The sequence below is a fragment of the Camponotus vicinus genome, unplaced genomic scaffold (genome assembly GCF_025532165.1).
Source record: "Camponotus vicinus isolate PSW18456_S1 unplaced genomic scaffold, iyCamVici1.0 SCAF_1, whole genome shotgun sequence".
NCBI classification, from domain to species: Eukaryota; Metazoa; Arthropoda; class Insecta; order Hymenoptera; family Formicidae; genus Camponotus; species Camponotus vicinus.
Window position 1 is genome coordinate 12,312,398 of NW_028141945.1, and position 19,310 is coordinate 12,331,707.

General features: G+C 42.7%; 2 protein-coding genes across 9 annotated transcripts in view; one reads left to right on the forward strand and one right to left on the reverse strand.

Moving 5' to 3' along the window:
* Positions 1-19,100, forward strand: part of Msi (RNA-binding protein musashi) — a 131,721-nt gene extending 112,621 nt beyond the window's left edge. For all 7 annotated transcript variants that reach the window (XM_083105430.1, XM_083105411.1, XM_083105422.1 and 4 more), the window contains 2 exons: positions 8,744-8,984; positions 10,467-19,100. In XM_083105430.1, coding sequence (XP_082961556.1) covers positions 8,744-8,984; positions 10,467-11,354 — 1,129 coding nt within the window. In that variant the 3' untranslated portion in view covers positions 11,355-19,100. The remainder of the gene's footprint in view (positions 1-8,743; positions 8,985-10,466) is intronic.
* LOC145975222 (uncharacterized) overlaps positions 1-19,310 on the reverse strand; it is a 69,694-nt gene that overhangs the window by 24,334 nt on the left and 26,050 nt on the right. For both annotated transcript variants that reach the window (XR_014439922.1, XM_083105559.1), the window contains exons 3-4: positions 7,435-7,526; positions 6,942-7,017 (exon numbers count right to left, since the gene is read on the reverse strand). Coding sequence is in view for 1 of the 2 variants with exons in the window: in XM_083105559.1 (XP_082961685.1) it covers positions 6,942-7,017; positions 7,435-7,526 (168 nt within the window). In the remaining variant the exon portion in view is untranslated. The remainder of the gene's footprint in view (positions 1-6,941; positions 7,018-7,434; positions 7,527-19,310) is intronic.

Consider the following 19,310-nt stretch of genomic DNA (forward strand, 5'->3'; position numbering starts at 1 on the left):
ACTCTATACGCTACACACTTATAGGATTCTCTATCTAAAGGCTCTCACGGGGATTTAAACATGGCGAGGCTTTTCCCCTTCTCCCCCTGTCTTTCTTTTCCACCCGATGAGCGATGCCAGAGTCCAGAGTCCTTTCCACCGCATCGATCCTCCACCGTTCCTCCCTTTCCGAGTTAAGAATCCGCCCAAAGGAATCATCCGTGGAATTCGTCCCGCGTGTGTATCCTTCTCCGACGAGAGAGCGGGCAATTCTCCGCTTCCTGGAGCGAGGAACCAACGCGTTCTCTTCTTGAGGGGAGACAGTATCGCCGTCTGGTGGCGGTGCCCTGAGTCACTATCTTTCCCCGCGGACCAGGAGGGTTGTAAACCCATCCCGTCGCTCCCTCCGTCCGCCCCGACCCCCACTTGCATCATGAACGAACACACTATCGCGTCACCACCACCGACCGTGCGAAATTCAGCTCCACCGGCGCGTCACGACGACGACGACGACGACGACGACGACGACGACGACGACGACGACGACGACGACGACGACGACGACGACGACGACGACGACGACGACGACGACGATGATGATGACGGGTTAGCTCCTTCGACCCGCTGACATGCTTCGTCCGGTTAATAGCTTATCAAGTCAAGGGGAATAATGTTGAAGTCGAACGAGAACTTGGTCGTAGGACCTCTCTGTCTTCGGATTTGCCCTTTTTGACTTGCCATTTCATTTCGACCACGCATGGGCTCTTTGCTCATCAGTCGATTTTATCTCGGGACTTTTCGTTCGATTACTGACATATGAATGTGAAGACACGCAATGATGTGCACTTTGATGCTACTGAATAAAAGATGAGATTAGATGCATTTCTTTCCGATAATCTCAAGTGGTTTTAAATTATCGTAAAAACATTGCATAAAGAATAGGGCGATGTTAGGGATCGTATAAAGCAAGATTGATGATCGTGGAAGAATATTGTTTGAATTCTCACGACAGAAGCTGAAGCAATTTGTGCGGATATTGGAATTTATGAGCAGCGCGAAGCTTTCTTTTTGATCTTAGGTATTTTTTCAAAGTTTCATCAAATGGATCACGAGAAATTTTCTTCTCAACTTTTATTCGATTGAATAGAATGAGTTATGAAGAGACACTATTCTCATATCATACATTATTAAAGAAAAATATTTTCCTCTACTAGTCCATTTTTACGTTCACCTTTTACACTTATAGAAATGTAACAATCAATATTTACTTCTAATTCGATCGATAGAAACTTTCTGGAGCACCGATTATGAACTAAATTGGATGATCAATGATATTTTCAACTCTCTATGGCAAAAAATATTTTTTTTTTCATGACCTTAGAAGAGGAAAACGAGAAGCTAGTCTGCTTTGGTTTCACCAGAAATCTGTGCCAAAGCTCATTGTTTACAGTGTCTGATGAGATTCTTGAATTTCTTTTTCAATGCTATCAAGCAATTCTGAAACATTTTGAGAATCAATAGACGGAGTGAAAAACTGGATCGAAGAAAGACTTGTCTGGTAAAAACTAACAAACTTCTTGTTATTAAAATTGAAATAATTCAATTGAGAGAAAAAAGGTAATAAACACATAACAAAGAGAAACTAGATGGGAGAAGGAGAAGAGATGGAAGACCTACCAATCGACCTCAACCTAGCGTTAACCTTTTCATCGACCCCGTTGCTGCCACCCCTTCGTAGCGTCGCTCTAATTCCGTGTGCTAAGTCGTAAACGGAAACAAGGCCGATTCATTACTTCAGTAAATGGCCGCGCGGTTATTGTAGGCGTGGAATTAATAGAAGAAGATAAACAACTACGGGGAAACTATAGATCGTACTGTCTTTTAATCGCAATTAGTAGCTGGTATCGAACGCGCACATAACGAAAGAGACAGGGACTACAACGCGTAATTGCAAAACTGAATTTTACACCTTTCATTTTATTCCTTCTTTTTTTTAATTAATTATTTTTCGTGATAATTTTTTACGCGAATCACTAGCCAGTCGGCGAAATATATCCCTCGTGAATTCTCCGTCTATTTGGGTATCGATCTCGCGCAGGCGAGTAGACACATTCGACCTCCACCGAAACTATATTACAAGAACTTGTGACCTTTCTCTGGTTTCGACTTTCGATCGGATCTTTTTTTTCACGCTGATGATCGATGACGGTCGAGAAGCGCGTTCGGGGCTCGCGGCGAATTAGCGTTTTTTTCTTTCTTTTTTAAACACGCTACGATACGTTATTACTTGACGAGGGGGGTCACTGCGCGACGATAACGCGCAGGAATATCCGCGGACGCGCTCCGGCCATTTTGCGGGCTATAGGCACAACGTAGATGCGTCCCGATAACGAAACGCCTCTGTCATTCCGTGATTTTGTTATTCCTGACTGGATGAACTGGTTCCACCTGCGATATCGAGCCAATCGCGAGGATGATCCCGCTATTCTTCGACAGCGATTCCTGCGTTTAAAGTTACAGGGAAGGAGAGGGAAAAAAAAGAAGCTGTCGACGAGAGATGAAGTGAGCTCGCGACGAGAAAAGAGAATCCTTCAATCGACCAGAGTGACGAGCAGCCGCGCCTCTCGGAGGCTTCTTTATCGACTGGAAATACCATGGCGTGTCCACGCTGGCGATTGTATGAGACTCGCGACTTTTTCATAATCCTTTCTCTCGAGGGATATCGAGGCGACGTGGCACAAGTAGCTGAGGCCGGGTATTTCCACCGCGCGATAATCCACCGTCGTCGTCGTCATCGTCGTCATCGTTTGCAAAATCCCTCATCCGTGTCGTTCCACTGGGTTCTTCACCTTCTCCCTGCGATCGCGACGAATGTCGAACACCGATCGACGACGTGTATTTATATGATATAACCGGGACACACTTTCCACATTGATGAGAATCGATGACGATGAGGAAAACGGAAGTGAGCCACCAGGACGGGGACAATGTCCCATCACACCAGTAACTCTTTAAAGGCGTACTGCTGTGACAGGACAATATCCCCGGCCGATGGGTTGATTTCTCGCCCCGGATATCTTGCTTTCTCGACCGCGGTAGGTAGGTTGATACCGCGCTCTTCCTTTGGTGCTCTCTCTTTCTCTCTTCCTCTGTCTCTCTCTATCTCTATCTATCCCTATCCAATCTCCCTCTTTTCTCTTCCCGCAAGTGGTGATTCTCGGCTGCGACCGGGTCGAGCGGGTTGCCGAACGAGATATGACGGCCGGCGAAAAACACCCCTTTGCGAAGGCCGTATCATTCGGTCGAGCGTCCCGACGGCACTGCGTCGCTCGGTGGCGGCGGCGCCTCCGCACCCTCTCCCCGTCCACCACCACCCCCCACTAGGACTGGGGCTCTCCGAGCCTCTCCTACTCTCTGTGGGGGAAACTCGCCCCCTTCGTCTTCGACTCTCGCTCGCGTGTACGTGTGATACACGCATGCGCGAGAGACGGGGAGAAAATTCGCGCGCGCGCGCGTGTGTGTTTGTATATATATCGGCACAACGGGAGAAATAAGGGGGATTCAGGGCGCGGAGAAGAATAGCGCTGGCGCGAGAGGGGAACCGAGAGTACAACCCCTCGACGTTGCTGGGGGCGGACGCGGAGACTGCTGCTGCTGGGATGTCTGGCGATACTGAAAATACTGAAACTACACACGCTCTTTCACTATGCCAGCCGCTACCCTTCTGTCCAGCCCTCTCGTGTGTGTGTGTGTGTGTGTGTGTGTGTATATCTTTGCACGCGTATGTATGTATTACTCCCTTCTCTCTCTCTTTTGTCTTTTTTTCTTTCTCTATACTTTTTTTGTCTCTATCGTTTGCTTTTACACCTGTACGCTTCGTCCTGGTATCTCGTTGAAACGTGTAAGATGATTGAGGTCATCGATGGAGAAAGGAGGAGAAGGAGGGATAGGACTTGTTTGCTTCGTGGACATTTGTGAATTTGATAACGCGCGTTTGATCGGCTCCATCGAACCAACTACGATCACGTATTGTCCCACGGGACCGATTTATTTATCCGGATGAATATATATAAACCATAAGCTGATTTTTCTCGATAACGATGCGGCTTGATTAAACAATCAACGAGCCGCATCGCCAACCAGCTGATTGCTCAATCGCATTCCACTGGAGCCGCGTTAAACGTTTTTTAATCTCAGTTTACGGGGTGATATCTCAATTTCGCGACGATCGATAACCGCAAAGCGCACAAGAGGAAAATTCAATCTGCGCAACGCGGAATTATTATTTTGCAACGCGAGTTTAAATTCGCAAAACATTGAGCTAACGATCCGATAACGAGAGCAAGCAAAATGCATGGATGTCGTTATCGTTCAACGAGGGAGCGGGAAAAACGTGAAAATCGCGGAAGCTCCAAAGATCGATAGAACTCGTTCGTCGATGGGAATGATGCGGAGTGAGTTTCTTCAAGCTTTATTCTATGGCATTTCGTCGAAATATATTCCCAGTGGATGTCCCATTGATCGATTTCCCTCTTCTGGACTAAACGGGAGACAATCGACAAGAAAGTAAATGGCGTCTCGAAATAACTCCGTCTTAAGAAACGACATTTTGAGTATTAACAGACAAGTGTGTGTGTCATTTGATGATAAATGGCGGGGAGAAACGCGAACTTGATACATCCTCAAACCGTTTTTCCCGACCTGCATCTTCCTAAGTAAAAAAAAAAAAAAAAACCTGTCTGCGGGAATTTTCCGATATCGACGCCAATAAACGTCTCTCTCGAAGAAGAACTAGAGAGGAAATGAAGAGGAAACGAGGGAAAAGAAAGAAGGAGTTTAATAATCACGTCGAAGAAAGGGAGAGACGAGAGAGGAGGACGGCGATGGACGGCGTCGTAAGACGTTTTCCGCGCCGAGGCCGATCACGGGGGCTTTTTCGGGGGTGGAAGAGAGAAGCAGGGTAGAAGAGAAGGAAGGAAGGAAGAAAGAAGTGAAATCATGAAGGGGGGTTGTCGACAACATGACCGAGCCGAGCGGAGCCGAGCCGAGCCGAGCGGAGCGGAGCGAAGCCGAGAGGATCCGCGCGAGGGGTGGGTGTATTGATCCACCAGCTGCGCGTTCTCGTCGGCGTCACCCCCTCCTACCCCATCCCACCCCGCCGCGCCACTCCCAACCCCAAACGACTCGCTCGTTTCGCTTCGACCCTCCCGGCTCTCCCTTTCTCTCTCTTCCTCTGTCTCTTTCTCCCTCGCTGGAACCTTCCGCTTCACCTCGCGTTCTCCATCTTGCTTCAACAACCCCCCGTGACATCCCCTTTGCAGCGCGCATGTCGACCATGCCGCTCGCGGCGATATATCCGAACCGGGCTAACGCGCAACCATCTCTCTCTCTCGTTCCCCATCTCTATCTCTTTCTCCCTCGTTTCATCCACCTCGTAACGGCCACCGCCGCCGGTGCTGGTGAATGTACGACGCGTTGTGTGGATCCTGAGGGAAAAGGCACCGCGCGACGGGCATGGTATATATCTCCGGTTAGATATACACGAACGAAACGACCGTAGTTTCTCTCTTACGTTACGTTTGCGTATCTCTCTCGCGAGATCCTCCAACCACCTTGGGTGGTGGTGGTATTGGTTTGTTACGCTCTCTCTCTCTCTCTCTCTCTCTCTCTCTCTCTCTCTCTCTCTCTCTCTCTCTCTCTCTTTCTCTTTCTCTGTATAGAATATGAGATCTCTGACCGAGAAAGGAGGATGTGTAACGATCCATCCATCCATCGGGATGTCTATCCGCGGGGATTGCCTTGCTTTATGGCTGGCAGCAACGCGACATGTATAATAACATTATAATAGTATGTAACATAAAGATAGAGTCGTTCCATTCGACTTGAAGGTTTGGCGTTCGATTTGGAAAATTACAACGAGAGCAATTTACCGATTACAGGGAAGATATAGGGAGTAAAGCATATTCGATTTTTCGGCGCGATCGACATAGCTGTCGCATTCGCAAAACGCAGTTCAATCGTAACGTGAATTATTTAGCGACGCCAAATATAAACGTAGTAGGCAAGGAAACGATAACGCGATAATCAATATAATTGTAAAAATAATTAATACAGGTTAAGGACGATGAGGTACAGAATCGCCGCCACAGAATTGTGTGCCTCTCCCCCTGTCCTGTTTGAAAAGTACACAGGATACGTATCAATTATCTATGCTGCTCTTAATTAATTGTTTTAAACGATTGTTTTGCATCGTGCGCGATAATTAACCAGATATTGGCGCGTTCACATTCTCTCTAATTGTCTCTAATAATGAAATATAAGTATATTTAGAATCATCATGATTGGTTGGACATTTATTATAAGAAATAAGATGAGTAAATATATTGCGTTTTTTCACGAGATTATCGATTATTCCGTGGCTTGACCAAAAGCAGAAGAGCAAGTGTGTATATATGTGTATATATATCCTGTTTTAAGTCCAGAATCCTGTTTTACGAAATAGCATTTTTCTACAATAATCATAAAAATTTCATCATCTATGATATCGTAGAAATTAAAAAAATAATATTTTTGAAATTTTTATGATTACTATAGATGTAAAAAATTCTATTTAATTTAAAAATATATATTTTTCTTCGTAAGAAAATATTTTTTTGAAATTTTCATAATATCATATTATTGTTTCATCGAAAAGAAATATTTTTGAAATGTTTATGATTACTATAAACATAAAAAAAGAATTCTTTAATATAAATTTTTTTTTAATATAAAAAAATTTATAATATAATGTAAATTTTTTATATAATTATTATAATTATATAGTATATTTTTTTATTAATATAAATTTTTAATATAATTTTTAATATATATTTTTTTAATCTAAAAACATACTTTTTAAAATTTTTTACGATATCATAGATGAATAAGAAACGAATAAGAGAAGCATTTTATAGACAATTTACCTTTAAGGAACGTGGGTTTCGCAGATCGTAAAATCTCGGTACGGACGGGATCTCGAATCTCTGATAATCGGTCAGCCTAAAAGACGAGAAATTCTTTTTTGCGCTTATTCAATGAAAGGATTTGTAAAATGTTATTGTTTTTAAATGTAATCAGTCGCGCTCTTGTTTTCATTAGGAAATTTATACTCGCTCCTTTTCAACAAATGGACAGTTGCCCATAACACGATATAAGTAAAAGTTAGCGGATGTAAAATAGAACCAGGTTCCAAGGCCGTTGGCCTCTCGACAGACGACACAGTGACCGTAACACATTATCGTTATACATAGATTGTTTTCAGAAATAGACAAATCGAGTGCTATTTTCGGGTTTTACTGACGTCTGATGTCCTACTTCGCGAAATGGCATATATTATTTCTACCGCGCGATATAGATCGGTTTTTTTTATTTTACGTTAGCGAGAGAAAAGTTGAGGTAGCATTGCAAGAAACTTACTGAACATCAATCGTGGTAACAAACAATCTATGGTATGCCATGAATGGTATGGCGAGCATCACGCAAGTTGATACGAAGGCGAGCGGTATTAACTGAAACAGAAAAAAAAAATGATGTACGAGCGCACAAACTCTTAATAAAGCTGTCGATATTTGTCAGATGCTTATCGCTCTCCGCACGAATATTTTCCCCACAAACTTATAGTTATAATGTGATAAGTTGTCACAGCTGTTGTGCAATGCGATGTAATCGCGCACGAATATTATTTAGTTAATTATATTTAACGCAAATGTTTTGTTAATTTAGCGTAAATCCTTGCATAAAATCTCTCCTGGGGGAGATGGACAATTTGAAATGTTTGTTATGAAATAAAAAAAATAGTAGGTTTTTTTTTTGTAGAAAATGTTCCTGCAAAATTATTAAGAATCTAGTCTACACTAGCTGTATGAAAAATTAATAACTTTTGAGAATTTTTTTTTAAGAATATTAGAAATTTATCTTTTTGACGTTTTTACATGTTTTTATTGATGTTGAAACAGTAAGTTAGTACATTTTAAATCTTATATATTTAGTTTTTTTTTTAATATGAATTTCTGTTCTAAAGTGTTTGATGTAACAAGTTGCTTTTCTATATAATTGCCTGAAATGAATAAATTTACTTTAATCCATTGAGTTTTATTTTATTACTGAATTTAATTTTGTTAGAGAAAATTAAAAAATAATAAAGTAGCATCATTTAAAAATTATATATTTTAATTTTGCTGAAATTTATTCATGTCTAAGATAAAAAAAATATTAATTTTTTAAATTCTATTATTAATTTTTTATTTCCTAAAAAAAGTGTCTTCTAAAAAAGTTTTTTCTAAAAAAAGAATTAAAATTATTGCGTCCATAAATTCAAGATATCTGTCACACCCGCTTTGAAAACAATGATACATTAATAAGAAAGGAAAAACCTGGACTCTCTTATTTGCCATTTTTGTCAGTAATTATTATTATTATTATTACTTTCAGCCAATTTTATTGTTACATTTGAAAACAGTGTTTCGAAAAAAATGCACTTAAAGTTTTGCAGATCCATTTAAAGATCCGCGCGCTACCCTGCGCAAAATCTCACAGCTCTGTCAATTTTACGAATTTTTCAATAAAATTTAAAAGACATTCTTTAGATATCATACTTCCAGAAAAAGATCGATTTTTTATCTTCTAAAGTAGACTAGGCTCTTAATGGTACTTGGCGAGTCTCATACAACCGTAACTCCTTGATGCTTCCTTCTCTAAAGATCGACCTATCTTTGATTGTTCGCAGCGCCGGCATGGAGGCGACGAACGGCGCGATCGAGCACGACTTCCACAACACGCTGGTGCCGATAAACGGTAGCCACTCAGGCAGCTCCGGCAGGAGTACGCCAAACGGCGGAGACCCGGCGCCGGGAAAGCTCTTCGTGGGCGGCCTCTCCTGGCAGACAAGCAGCGAGAAGCTGCGGGAGTACTTTGGCATGTTTGGCACCGTCACCGATGTCCTCATCATGAAGGATCCGGTCACACAGGTCGGTCCACCTAATCCCGAGCATAACTCTCGGCTTGCTCGCCCGATCAATTACGGTTTTATAGTCTTGTCGTACGAGGCTGTTTGACACTTGACCAACGTCTTTGTGTTAAATATATCGAGGCCGATTTTGTCAATTGAGAGGATGCAAGCACCCTCAAAATTATTTGTCAGAAATCTAAATGGGCGAATTACATTCTTTTATCTTCTTAAGAGGGAGTTATTTGTTACTTTTAAATTTATTTAATGTTCGTCAAAGAGTTTTAAATGTCTCATCATGTCAATTTCTTAGAGTACATTTTCGATGATTAATAATGGCGTACGTTGCTTTTGAGGTGATTAAGTTTGCATTGTTTAGTTATTACGAAAAAAACAGCCTCGTATACGCAAGTTGCCCACGCGTTTCCAAATCGCGTTTCTATGCCGCGCCAGATTGATTTTGCCACAAACGATTTCCGGGCCCACCCCGACTCTCGTGCATTGCGGGGTACGGCCGCGAAGAAGTCGCGAGAGAAAGGAGTTTTTACCTCGACAGGATTCGATGCACCAAGCAATCTCTCCTTCCACTTTTTGCACGAAACTATATACGTAGTAGACCGTAGTAGATGAAAAGTTGTACTAATCGGTGTAATTAATTGCTGATATAAAGTATCAAGAGAAGAGAGTAGATTGTATTAGGTATTTATTAATCGCATTATATTTTAAAAAAAGGTGGGGAAAGGCAGTTGCTCTTTATTTCTTTTTTTTTCTTTTTCTTGTCGGATTTGTAAGCGGGAGAAAATATCGAATGCGAGTAGAATAACGGAGATTTCGCGTACGAGAGGGTGGGGCAGAGAAAAAGATGTAATACGTATATACATATATATATTATACATATCAGTAGCTCCTTAACGTTCGTAATGGATTTGAGTCTTATCGCAGTCTTTGTTTCACGTAACATTAGAATGTTTGTCTTAAACATTGGCTTGGACAGTCTTGCATGCAAATGGTAGTTTGGTAGCACTAGTTAACCGTTCATAACAAGAGCTACGAGATCACCAACGACAGGATAAAGATGAGGATAATTTCGCAATAAATCAGGAAGCGGATCTTACATTCGGATCGAAACCGCTACGGATTAGGAGAAGATGAAGGGACCAGTTTTGGTGATCATTCTAGCAAACTAGAAATAGATAAATGCACAACAAACGATTTATGTAAAATAGCACTCTATTATATTTTGTTTTGAATGATGAATAAATTCAGCGTCGTTATATCTGGATCGCGAAATGATCGTTTACATGATCACGAGAACTCGTTCCAATTCATCAGTCTTGCGATAAGTCGAGCGAAGGTGGAGATAGACGCGGTATCCCCTCGATGAGTCCGGATGTCGGAGCGGTTTGATCGCGAGAGCGAGAGAGAAACAGTCTCAGGAAAGAGGGGCGGGACGCAATAGACGGTCCATGTGCATCGTGCCGGTTCTCGGCTTGTTCGGTTGCAGCGTAGCCGCGGTTTCGGCTTCATCACGTTCGCCGAGCCCGGTAGCGTCGACAAAGTCCTCAAGTGTCCCATCCACACCCTGGATGGCAAGAAGATCGATCCGAAGCACGCGACGCCGAAGAACCGCGCGAAACAGGCCAATCGCACCAAGAAGATCTTCGTGGGCGGTGTCAGTCAGGACACGAGCAGCGACGAGGTCAAGGCCTACTTCAATCAATTCGGCAAGGTGGAGGAGACGGTGATGCTGATGGACCAGCAGACCAAGCGACACCGCGGCTTCGGCTTCGTTACGTTCGAAAACGAGGACGTCGTCGACCGCGTATGCGAGATACACTTTCACACCATCAAGAACAAGAAGGTCGAGTGCAAGAAGGCGCAGCCCAAGGAGGCGGTGCAACCGGGCGCTCTCGCCCTCGGCAAACGGGTGGTCCTGGGCGCCCTTGGCGTGCGGCTCGCGCCGCAACCGCCGCTGCCTGTCGCTGCGGCTGCCTCGCAGCTCGTCGCAGCGCAAGCGCAGGCCGCGCAGGTGCAGGCAGCCGCAGCCGCGGCAGCGGCGGCGCAGGTGCAGAACGCGGTCGCGGGTTACGGCAAGCTGTTTGCCGCCACCGGCGGCTATCCGGCCCTCTCGGCGTATCGATACGCGCCGTATCCGATACCGGCCGCAGTAGCGGCGGCCGCGGCTGCTGCGGCGCCAGCCGCACCCGCGGCACCGGCGCCGACACACGGTGCGGCTGCGGCCGCGGCTGCAGCCGCGGCGGCGGCGACGTCACCGGCCGCTGCCGCGGCGCCCGGCAATCCCTATCAAGGCTACTCGCTCACCAACGTCGACATGTCGAGCTTCCAGGGCGTCGACTGGGGATCCATGTACGGGATGGGAATGTACGTTTAAAGGGGAGACGTCGCCGCCACGACCTTGGGATCCAGCGAACAAAGAAATTCACGTGTTTGTACTCTCCGAGGTCGATCGTGCGAATGCCTGCGAATCACACCCGCCTTTCTATTCCCTCGATATCGAGGGAATTCAAAGTGTTTCTTGGAAGAAAATGGCCCACCGCTTGCAAAACTGCAGATACGAGATGATGAAAATACTCGACGAAGATAACTTCCGACTTGATGCTTCCGATCGCCATTTCATTGGTCGTTCTCGCATCACCGGTAAGCGACGCTAGTAGAGATGATGGATTCTTCGATACTTTTGTTACGGGATGAAATCATACACACACACACACACACACACACACACACACACACACACACACACACACACACACACACACACACACACACACACACACACACACACACACACACACACACACACACACACACACACACACACACACACACACACACACACACACACACACACACACACACACACACACACACACACACACACACACACACACACACACACACTCTCACACATACACACGTGGAAAAGCTTACAAGCGGAACGGATCCAATAAAGAAAGCTGAAATTTCAATCGTTTCGTACTCGAGCGAAAAGCAAAGATTGTCAAGGGAATAAACGATCTCTCGTGTGAAAATGATGACTAGAATTAGGTGCGCGAGGCGAAGCTCGTAGGATCAGATTGTAAGGATATATTGGATTGTTTTCCCAAAACGAACATTTCTTGCGTTTAACGTCATACTTAATTATTTAATTTATTTAGAGCGTCGCGCTGGATCGAGGCTGATGAGCCTCATTACGTGTTATTATTTTTTCAGACCCCATTTGTCTTTCGTTATCGCGTCTCGATTCATATCCATTTCTCATGATCACAAGTCATTGCGTATACTTTGGTTCCTATTTAGATTAACGCGTTATAGACTTGAATGACGAATCGCGCTTCATCTACGCTCGTTATGTTAATCAACGCGATCCATTAGCGATAGTCTCTTAGTTTCTTACTTGTTCCCGCAACGGCCGTTTTCTGGCCACGAAGCAATAAAAAGAGAAAATGCGAGAGGCGGTGAACGATTTACTTTCCGTCGCGCAAGGTTCGAGACAAAAAGTTCGCTCGGTTGCCCCCTTACTTCACTTCTTGCCTCTCTTTACTCACTTTTTTTTACATGTATACATTTTCTCATGTCTCTTAATGATGATGATGATGATGATACATGTACACATATTCCGCCAAAATACATTGTCGAGTTGCCTTCGCCAGAGACTGAAGTACGAATGCGATGCGTACGAATGAGAGATACCAATCGAGTGAGAAAATAAGACCGATTTTACCCGAACATGTCTTCAGAGTAAAACATACACAAACCGCTCGGACTCTGTTTCTTCGTCAGCGCGAGTCGAATCGATAGCGAAAGACTAATGTTAGAGAGACTAGATTCGCGTCAAGTGCCAAACGAACGTAAACGGGCAGGGAGGCATTTAACTTTCTCTCGCTTTGTCTTTATTCCGAGGTCCGAGCGACGACTACGACAACGATACGACGACGGACTCCTTCACGATCCTCTTCGTCGCATCGCGCTTCCAAGCTCGCGTTTCCTCTCGCATTTCCAGAGGCAACAGGTCACCACACATACAATCCATTTCGCGCGAACGAGCAGATCCTCTCGAGATTACATACGTACGATACACACATGATGAGGAACAACACGAGGGGGACACGTGTATGACTATGTATAATGTATAGATACATATATACACACGTATATATATATATATTTTTCTTCAAATAATGGAAGACAATATTTCTCCGCTCTCCATCGCGTTAAATAAGACTAGCGACACACACACACAATACATATAATACACACATACACGCGAATGTAATTTGATTAAATTCGAATCGCGTCGAACAAATAAGACTTTTAGCGATTGTAATTCGCGCAAAAGGATGTATTGCGCTGAATAGTTGTTAAGATTGATTGACAGTATCATGTGCTCGCGATGTAAGCCGCGAGCGATCGGCGTCACTTAATGAGCTCCTAAGAGAGGATGAGTCGGCAGTTTTATTTAAGTTAATCTTAAGCAAACACACACATACACACACACAGATAGCATTATTGATGATAGCGGATATAGATACTTAAGCGAATAACTCGTAACAATAAGTAATACAGGGGGGAGGGCTCCCCCCGGCCGCGCGCGCGAGAGACAGATACTTAAGAGATATTATTATATTACGCATCTTTATAAATACACTTAAGAGAATTTGTGCGACTGTGCGTTAAACTGAGAAACGGGAATCCAAGATTGAGATTAGCTCACGTATAACTCAAGCGATAAATTAGGTATTAAGTCTTAAGTCGCGTAAGATAAGGCATTCGTGAGGAAGGTATTATTAAAAGATATTTGTGCGAGAGAGTGTGTGAGAGAAAGAGAGACAGATATTTAATTTATACGCCCCGAGATCGACTCGCCGCGACAAGTATTAAAGTTTAAATGTGTCTTTGCGACGATTTGCGTCAGCTTGTCAAACTCTCGTGTAAATACGCGAAGTTTCCTCCAATCGATATCTATCCCGTCCCTTTTACATTTTTTTGCTTTATTTTAATTATTTAAATTATTCGTTAAAGCGCAATACAGCGCTTGAAATTGTCGATGTGTCTTAGTTCGTAAGTTTCTTAAGTGTTGTTTCGCGCGACCGTAGATTCGCCGCACGATATTCGCTTAATTTATTTTCTTTACCTCTCGTTTTTTTTTTTATTTCGTACATTACTGATAGTCTGTAGGAATATCAAGTGCGATGCATGTGTGGCAGGGGAGGGGGAGAAGGGGCGTTTGATTCGCCCGAATGATCTCATTTCGTCGATCGGTATCGACGAGTATTCGCGAATATTTTCAGTAGTTTCTTTCCGGATGGGATTGGGAGATGGAATTTAGATGAGAGAGGGTCGTCGTCGTCGGCGGGACGAACACGGGGCGTTTTCGACGAGGAGTCGTATGTAGGATGTGAGAAATTTCGAGCAATAAGCGATTGACTCAAACTTTAAACTACACTATTATTATACGAGTATTATTAACGAAAATACAAAATGCGTCGGCGCCTTTATTTGCGCGCGTAATCGATAGAGAGATAATCTCCTAGGTATATAAACATACGAATACTCGAGATGCGAAAGGATTTGGATAATAATAAACGAGCGATAAAGCGAGGGAAGGATCCGAGAGCGTTGGGGATTGGGAAGGATCTCCGATCCTTCCGAAACAAGTAATATTCTCTAGTGATACTATACATATATATATATACTTTAATATACATATATATATGAACAAAAAAATATATAATTATATACATACACACCGTAACGCTAAGGATAAACAAAAAACTCGCGAGTGATATTTATGACGTATTAAGGGGATATATTATACAAAAGTAAGAACGAAAACGTTCAGAGAGAAACAAACGAGACGAACAATGGACGAGGAGACAGTAGACGCGAAAATGAGAAGATCGCAGTTTTCATTCTCGATAGACACTCCTGCGGACCCCGCTTTCCTCCTCTGTCTTCGGTCCATCATATCTCTCCTCCCATTTTTCTCTCTCTTTCTCTCTCTCTCATTTTTCTTGCTCGCGGGCGCGAAAATTTTTTTTAAGTGAAAATAAAAAATTTTTAGAGAACATCTGTTTTTTTGTATTATAGTATTTTTTTTTATTAACGGAAGAAGGACAGAAAGAGAGAGAGAGAGAGAGGCTCTGTTCGGGGGTGTTTTCCCGAGGAGGTTTTTCGAGCCGGTGTCGTCGAACCATCGTACGCGTTCTCCCGATATATTTATTTTCAAAGTTGCCTTCTGGAAGCGAAGAAATTCCGCGACGGACGCTCGCGAATGCTCGACGATTCCACGAAACTTTCTCGAAGATGCGAGAATCGGGGGCAATTTCGGTGAGTCCAAATTTTCGACAACAAAAGGTAAAATCCTTCACTTGTAGATCCACGCTCGACGAGGAATTTTTTCGCGGTAAAATCGACATTTCTTTGACCTCGCCGAAATCTGCCCTGTTTTTTCAAAACTCTGGTTGCAAAAAAATCCCTAGTATCCCTAACCTAGTTTCTATACAGCACCGATCAAGAGTATTGCATTACTTATTGTTAGAAAAACAGAAAAATCGTTACTTTAATGTAATAGAAACATGTATAAATATTATCAACTTATATTTTATTTTTTACATGTCATAAAAATTAAAAATTATAACAAATATTAAATTTTTGAGTCTTCAAAATAACCTCCCTAACTCTCTCAATTATCTTAATTCGATAGAACTATCGTGGGATGAACTTTATAAAAGAATCCAAAAAATGTAACCTGTATTCAGTAACAATTTAAAAAAAAAACTCATTGAATGCAAAGGGAAACTATTTTGAAGGATCAGAAATTCAATATTTAGGTCAGGTTGCTCGTTATAATTAAAATAATAGTAATAAAATATAATTTGGTAATATTAATATAAGTTTTTTCTTTCATTAAATAACACCTACCTTGTGTTCACAAGCGATGCAACACTTTTGACCGGTATTGTACGTTTCCATTACGGGTCGAAACAAGCCTCAATCGTCCCGGAGAAGCGCGATTCTCCGGACGGATCGTCATCGAGACTGCAAATCGAGGACTGTCCCTCGGGTATCTCGGAAATTGGACGATGTATCGTTAAATAATAACAGCTCGCGATTTACTCTATTCCTGTCGGCTCGACGAAGATGGAAGGGTTACTCGTAAAATTTCTCAGCAATAAATTTAGCCGTACGAGTCGCGAAACATCAAAGTCTCGGACGTTTCCCTGATCTGTTCATTTCGGAAATGTCTCATCGTCAGTTATCCCGACGAGAGGAGAAAGAGAGCGGGAGGGAGGGGAAAAAGAAACGCGATAATTTTACCGAGCGCACCCTCTGTGACGATTTTGCAATCTTATCAGCGAACCGTTATGAGCTGTAATAGGGAATCTTCAATCCGATATTGCTTTCGCATAAACTCGCGACAAGTTAATATCGCACACATGTCAATTCGTTCCGCGACGCGCGAATTATTCCTTGCATTTTGAATATGCAATTATAATTAAATCATAAGTATGTAAAGCCTCATAATCATATACGATCGATATATAGATCGAGGGATGTAGTCTAATCCATTATAGCCCATAACGTACGGTGTATTGTAACGTCGTTGAGATGCGTTGCAAACAAGTCTTAAGACGTCGAGCACTAGAGACGAGATCGATCATAGCTTCGGTAAAGCAACCCTTTACAGGGCAGCAAGTGTCGATAATTTTTTAGACAAGCTAATTAACATCCATGCAAAATACTGCTTTATTTTATAAGATGTGTGTGCTAATTTTTTTTCAACCACAATTATCTGCCCTATAAAGGGTTGGGGACTCGTGTCTGCTGATAATCTCGTCTCGTGAATCTCGCGGGTTGTCGCGTATTTTCGTTCTCCGGCAATCGTTGCAATTTTCAGCGTCAATGTGAAATCATCGTCATCGTCGACGGTGACAAATAAGTTCCACGATTTTCGCCGCGCGAAAATCGAGTCTCTCTCGCCTTGTCTGGTGTTTTTACCTCTAATATCTGCCCAATGGCAAAGATGACACCGTCATTGTCGAGGAAAAAAATATCACCACGGTGAAAGCCATCTCTCTCTTCCGATTAGCACAGGTCCTCCTTCCGATCCTTTCGATTTTTCCCGATTTGTTCCAGTTCCACGTAACATCCCTTAGTATATATGTATATATTATATATATTATATAATGTATAATATATGTAATATATATTTTGTATCTCAGTCTGACAATTGTGTATCTCATATACATATATATATTGCGAATGTTGTTAGTAATTATTAGCGTAGCTGGTATTTTTTGATGAGCGCTCTAACCATCACTAGTTGTGTATGAAACGTAGGTGAAGCATGCTGGTTGAAATATCTTTCCCCCTAATCGTCTCATATCCACCTTTTTGATCCTCCTCCGAAACCTCTTCCTCCCCGTCTTCCGCTTTTCTCATTACGATCCGTTTGCACTTCCGCTTTCCCGTCGACACGAACATCATTGCTCGAAATATATTCAAGAGAGAAGAGAATAAAAAAAAAAGAAAAAAAGAAAAAAAGAAAAAAAAGATGCCTCATGATTCTCTATCGCTTTTTTCTCGTTGAATCAAATCTTTTCGTTTAATTACGCGATTACAGTAATTTTGTTATCCCGCATATTAATTCCTCTCATGTAGTTTTTTCGTGCAAGATTCAATCGATTAACACTTGTCGACGAAATATTTTTAACTTCAAAACAACGAACAATCTTTGGCTTTACTATTTTCACTTCCAGTCTTCCGGGCCTCTCCCTTTCCCCGCGCCTAGTTACTTAATTTCCCCCTTCCGTGCAAGCAACCTTCGCCCGACTGTGGAACATTACGGACAAAAACCGAGAAATTGTCTGACGAAAGATCGATACTTATATGTACATATGTGTGGGAAAGAATCTAAGAAAGGAGAAGCGAAAGAGAAAGAGTGAGAGTGAGAGAGAGAGAGAGAGAGAGAGAGGGAGAGAAAGGAAGACGGAGAACGAAATCGAACTGTGTAATGTATGTACATGCAAACATACGCACGTCCCTCTTAAACACTCCCAACGTCTTAATTGCGTAAGCGCTGATACTCGATACTCGAATCGCATTACTATTATTACTGCTATTCATTATCATTATCGCCATTATCTCACAATTATTATTATTATTACTATTATTATTACTCTTGATTACTATTATTATTATTATTATTACGCATCAGCATCATTATTGTGCTTGTCATTATTATTACGATTATAATTATTATCATTATTATTAGCGACTCTTACAAAACACACACACACACACACACACACATACATGTTTTTCATGTTCGTACCAACACGTGACGCATCGCGTGCGTGCCCGCGAATCGTAGCTTTCTTAAATGTTCCCTTAATTTATCCCGCCACTTTGTGTTATCGTTATTAGATTCTTACGTGCCAGCCACACACGTGCGTGCCATAAAGGGGATAATTGTTGGGTTCCTATTGAAATATAAAAACGCGTCGCAACGCAAGCCAATTCGATCGCCAATCGAAAGGAGGGAGAGGAAAGAAAGGCGGGAAAGAGGGTGACGTGATTCGCCATGTAAAGTCACCCGGGGATGGAGACGACGATCGATCATGGGGGCTCATACTCTCTCTTCTCATCCCATCATTTATCTAAAAAGTCACCAACTCTCGTTTTCTTTTCTCTTTTTCTTCCCCTTCTCCACCCTCCCCCGCCCCCTTCAGTTGTAATTGGCGAAGCCAATGTAAACGCGACGTTCAGGCTCCTCCATTTTATATCGCATTTCCGTTTTGTTTGCCCCTTCCTTTCCTCCATTCGCTTATTTGGCTTTATTTCGATCGGGTAAAAGAAAGAAAACCGATTATCCGGCGACGATTTTGACATTTGCGTCAGAGCGCGTGCGCGATGTACGACACATACACATGCACACATAAATGCATATACACGTACATACACGAGACAGGAAGATATACGACGCTAACGCAAGAGTACGCTAGATGGCGCACGCCAAGAACGACAGCAACACGAACGAAAACGTAACGTAAAATTAGTATAGGTTGATGCCTAGAAAAAAAATTGCCAATAAAGTAGTCGTTTAAAACTTGTAGCTAACCTCTATTTGTGTATCTCTCCTTTGTATCTTCTCACTTGGCCCCCCCTTCCCTACCCTTCTACTTTCCTTCCAGCCACTCATAGCTATAAATCTCCCCAGGAATTTCCTCCATCCATATTTGCGATTCCCCCTCTTACCTTGTAATTTATTATTGATAAACCTCGTATCTTTCTTGCCTAACTTGTTGGCAAAAATTACGTTGGT